Genomic DNA, 4,725 nt, shown 5'->3' with positions numbered 1-4,725 from the left:
GACGTACCATACATCCGTTCCTAAGGTTTCTAACGTTTTCACGTTAGCTAAGGTTTTGGCATTTTCATGTCACTAAGTTTGGATTGTCGCCAGTAAGGGCCATACTCCAGTTTACATACGATCCTTGGGCTTGTCCCCAGTTATCCTTCGGGCTTGTCCCCAGTTATCCTTTGGGCTTGTCCCCAGTTATCCTTCGGGCTTGTCCTCAGTGATCCTATGGGCTTGTCCCCAGTTATCCTTTGGGCTTGTCCCCAGTTACTAACTTGTCTTTTATATTGGCTTAGTCCCAAGTTATGTTCTATTTTTCAGGTTTTCGAAGTTAAAACAATTAAGGATCCTTAATCCTTATTATCCATTAAAATTTCATTTACGGTTATCCTGATTAAAGGTTAGGATCCTAACTTGGATTCTCAGGTATGATCCTTAACTGTTTTTAATCCTATTTATTGTTTCTTTATGCTAACCCTTGAAATTTGACAACTAAACCTGTGACCCTTAAAATATGTACTACTTTTTGGGATTTTTCAACTATAGGATATTTGATCAAGGATCATATCCTAAATGTTTTCAATCTGACTTATTCAAAATTACTTATTCAATAAATGTACACCAAAACAATGGGGAATTAAAGGAACAAAAAGGATAATAACACAAGATAAGCGACAAAAGTTTAAGATTTTATTTATAAACGAAAGGAGTAACCCTTCAAAGGTTGACAAAATTACCTACCCCGAGCATCTACCAGCAATACGTGGCCCGTCCGCTGGGGTAGGTAAAGGGTGTCCATGATAATAGGTTCAAAAGTTATGCAGGGATATAAAGGCGGCAGGATCACAATGGCTTCATCCCCCAAACAGAGGATCCCTCCACCATTTGCAATCCTACCTATTGTCTGAAGGATCCTGGATCCCTAATCCTAAAACTATTGTTTAAAGTTACAGACCATCATTGTTTAAAACATCACAACCACAAAAGAAACCACTACCAAAATTAAAAATTGGGCTCCGGCTATGTCTAGAAGTTTCCTTCATCGCCCAATTCTGCAGCTCAAACCTTCGCTGCACCATCACCACCAGCTCCACTTGCTTCCCCCTGATCCTTGCCAGCATCACCACCTTCAATCATTGGGATCTCCTCAGCCTCCTCATCATCCTCCAACTCTGCCAGCCTCGCCTTCCAGCCCTCCACGTCCCATGTGCTCTTGTCGAAGGAAGGATCCTGAGCCTCCGCAGCTATCTGCAGCTGGATCTTATACATGGTTATCACAGCAGAGACCTTGGCATCCTGGGTAATGTCATGCTTCTCATAATCAAAATTGATCAGCATCCTGGCAGCTTTATCCTTGGTGGCCCGGAGCTCCTTCTCAAGATCAGCAATCTTGAGATCCTTCAGCACACCCATCTGTTGGAGGTCAGCAATTTGGCGATCTTGATCCTCGACGTGGCCAACATAAGTTTCTATTTCAGCAAATTTCTGCAAGGAAAACAAGGCATAACGTCAGAAACAAGTGATCCTCAAAATTGTCAGGATAACGAACAGGGGCAGTGATCCTTACCTCGTTGAAGTAGTCCAGAAACTGTTGGCGAAGCAGGGGCAGGCCTTGTAGATCCTCAGAGGCCTTTCTCTTCTTTCCTTTACCCCTGACAGGTGCCTTGGGGACAGAGGTACTCGGGCTGGCAGGATTCTTCCTCCTTGAAGGTTTGACGTTGGACAGATCTTCAACGCCAAATTTTGAAGCAGACTTAGCAGATTTTCCAGCGCCTACACAACCAAAATAAGATAAGTATTCTAACTAATTTAGAAATCCTACATAGAACTACTTTTTAACAAGGATACTTACTTGACATTGTGGCAGATGCGGAGGATACTTCCTGTGAATCTTGGGTGGCAACTTGAAAACTTCTAATCTCGTGATCAAGCTTCTTGAAGGCTAAAACTCTCTCTTTTGCAGCAGGAGTCAACTTGAGATGAGCAACGGATATGGCTGCACAAAAAACAAAGAAAATATTAGTGACCCTTATCCTAAGGAACAAACCTTATGGTGATCCTTCCAGGATCCTCTATCCTACCATGAGTAGCCCACTCCTTGGGCAGATCCTTCCCATCAGGGATGGTATCCCTCCTAACAAAAAAGAACCGACGCTTCCAGTTTGTGTCGTTCTTGGTGACCTTAAGAACAGGGTGATCCTCTCCAGCTTTCCGCTTAAACAGATACCGATGGGATCCAAACGTTGTGAGATCATACATCTCAGCCAGCTCCGCCATTCCTATGTCAATCCCTTCCTGCTCAATGATCCTTTCAAGGGTATATAAAACCCTCCAGATCATTGGCATGGCCTGGATGTAGGAGATGCCGGTAAGGGAAAAGAAGGACAGGGTGAATTGAGGGAAAGGATATGAATATCCTATCAAGAACGGAGTAACAGGAAAGGCTACCCAAGTATCAGAGATGAAGTCACTTAAAGCGGTAGGATCAAAAGATTTAAAGAGGGTGCTCGCCGGAAAGCAATGACGAATTTTATCAATCTGAGAGTCGGTAAAACAACACCTCTTAGTTGAAGAATCCTTGATGATCCCTTGACCCTTCAAGGGACTGCTCTTCTTAGGATCCTTGTGCGGGGAGTTCCGGAGCTATGACAACTCGAATTTCCAAGATTCTAATTCGCATTTATTGCACGTCCTTGTTTTGTTTAGTTGTTAATTGTGCAAATAATTGGCAATGAAATTGTATACGCTTTGGTGCAATAAACCGTAGAGTGTGATTGTACATGGTTGTTTGTTAATTATGAAAGATTTGTCATATATATAAACTTGGTGATGAAACTGTGAAATTGTTGTGAGATGGTGTACTTGTGTAAAATATAACAATAGAGGGTGTAAACAGTCATTAGTGAAACATAAATAATACTTAACCCTAATCTCCTTCCCTAATCATTCACTAATCATCACAAGAATCAAAGCACGTACCCTCACATTCTCTAATCCTCTCTACAACCACCTTCTTATCATTCTTGGATTCACAAGTTCTTTTGCATCAAGTTTGATTGCCAATCCATCTAGAATCGAATCAAGGTAATTGTTTAATCATTGTTCATGATTAATTGTTGATTGATTGATTGATGTTAAAACCCTAGTTCTTCATGAGATAGGCTGTGATTATTGATTTGATTCGGAATTACTGTGATGACGATGATGATTAATTGTATGCTGGATGGATCGTTTGTTTTGTGATAGTTATTGTAATCATCGATTGACTGCCTATGATTTCTGTAATGTGAATTAGGGTTTTGATTTCATGTAAACGTAACTGGTTGAATATAAGAAACGTAACTGATATAATCCTGTCGAACTTGATCATTTGTATGTATGTTGCTGTTAGTCAGAGTTTTATTGGATGCTCTTGTCTGAGTTTAATGAGGGCATGTTAGGTCCGAGTTTCCTTTACATATTTCTGGTCCGAACTCTTTTGATTGATTAAGTGCTGCCCGAGTTTCATTCATTAAGTATGGTCCCGAGTTTAAATCAATCAAGCATGCCCGAGTTTTAACCCTTGAAAACTAGTCAGACTTTTTGATTAAGCAAGGGGTGTCCGAGTTTCAAAGGGGCATACCCCTTGTCCGACTTTCCATGCCAAAAAGATTTGTGTCCGAGTTTAATGAATAAAAGGTGGCCCGAGTTTATGAAATGAAAGAGGTCCGAGTTTTATAGCATGACATGCCCGAGTTTTAAACTCTCTTATATGTTGTCCGAGTTTTGCATTCAACAAGTGTGGTCCGAGTTTGTGATTGAAATTCACCAGGTCCGAGTTTTAACCCTTGGTGGTCCGAGTTTTCTTGTCCCTTGTGTTGGTCCGAGTTTATAAAGGAGACCATTGATCCGACTTTTAGATGATGATGATCATGATGTATGAAGTTAATATTTGAATATAGTTGCCTGCCACCGATTCTCTGTGCATGTGTTTGTGAAGTCAGGAAAAGAAAAAGGGTGTTAGCTCATCTTTCATAATTACAATCCACCAATTTTGATGAATGGCATGTGAAAGTGTGAGACTTATATATGAATGAATCTAGTATGTCACCCCATGCACGTGAGAAGTCATTATTGTTTGTTAATATAATATATATGCATGTCACTAATATTATTGTATGTAATTATAATATGATACAATCACGTGATGTTGCTGGATAGTTGTAATCGCGGTTACTGCTGTTAGATCATGTAATTATTGGTGTTAAAACATATGTCGAATATTTGATGATCTATATCTACTAGCTGATGTTAATAGATGACTGATGATGATAGTATGATGATTATTCTTGCTGGATAGTTAGTAATGATTATGGTTTTCGGTGATAAAAATTGTAACTGTTGTACGTCTTTGACGTAACTGATGTTGACGTAACTGACTAGTCCACGAAACAGAATACTCGGCGAAACAGAATGTGTTTCGCCAAGGACTGTCGACGAAATAGAGTTTTGTTTCGCCAACTATTGTGTTTCGCCAAAGTATGTGTTTCGCCGAATGTATGTTCACCAAAGGTGTAATCAGCACAGTAACTTGGGTTAATTCTGTTAAGTGATAACTGGAATACCTAACTGCTGTTAAATGTCAAACATGACTAGTATGATTATGATTACGTGTTACCTGCTTATACGTGAACAACTTGAACACAAACTGATTTTATATACGTGCATGCTCTAGGACGTGATTGACTTATTTGCGAG

General features: G+C 40.1%; 1 protein-coding gene across 1 annotated transcript; it reads right to left on the bottom strand.

Moving 5' to 3' along the window:
- Positions 1 to 658: 658 nt before the first annotated feature.
- Positions 659 to 1,978, bottom strand: LOC118487634. The gene is made up of 3 exons (XM_035984678.1): positions 1,841 to 1,978; positions 1,556 to 1,761; positions 659 to 1,473 (listed from the first exon to the last, which is right to left on the bottom strand). Exons 1-3 carry the CDS (start codon positions 1,845 to 1,847, stop codon positions 1,048 to 1,050), a joined length of 639 nt encoding a protein of 212 aa, XP_035840571.1. The 5' UTR covers positions 1,848 to 1,978; the 3' UTR covers positions 659 to 1,047.
- Between the last annotated feature and the right edge of the window lie 2,747 nt (positions 1,979 to 4,725).

This window comes from Helianthus annuus, chromosome 15 (assembly GCF_002127325.2).
Source record: "Helianthus annuus cultivar XRQ/B chromosome 15, HanXRQr2.0-SUNRISE, whole genome shotgun sequence".
Lineage (NCBI taxonomy): Eukaryota > Viridiplantae > Streptophyta > Magnoliopsida > Asterales > Asteraceae > Helianthus > Helianthus annuus.
The sequence above is the reverse complement of the archived record's forward strand: the minus strand, read 5'-3'. Positions and strand labels throughout refer to the sequence as shown.

What these genes read in the sequence shown, in the direction of transcription:
- LOC118487634 (XM_035984678.1), bottom strand. An exon ending in TTCTGGACTACTTCAACGAG is followed by an intron (nt 1,474 to 1,555) that starts GTAAGGATCACT and finishes TTTTCCTTGCAG; the next exon opens with AAATTTGCTGAAATAGAAAC.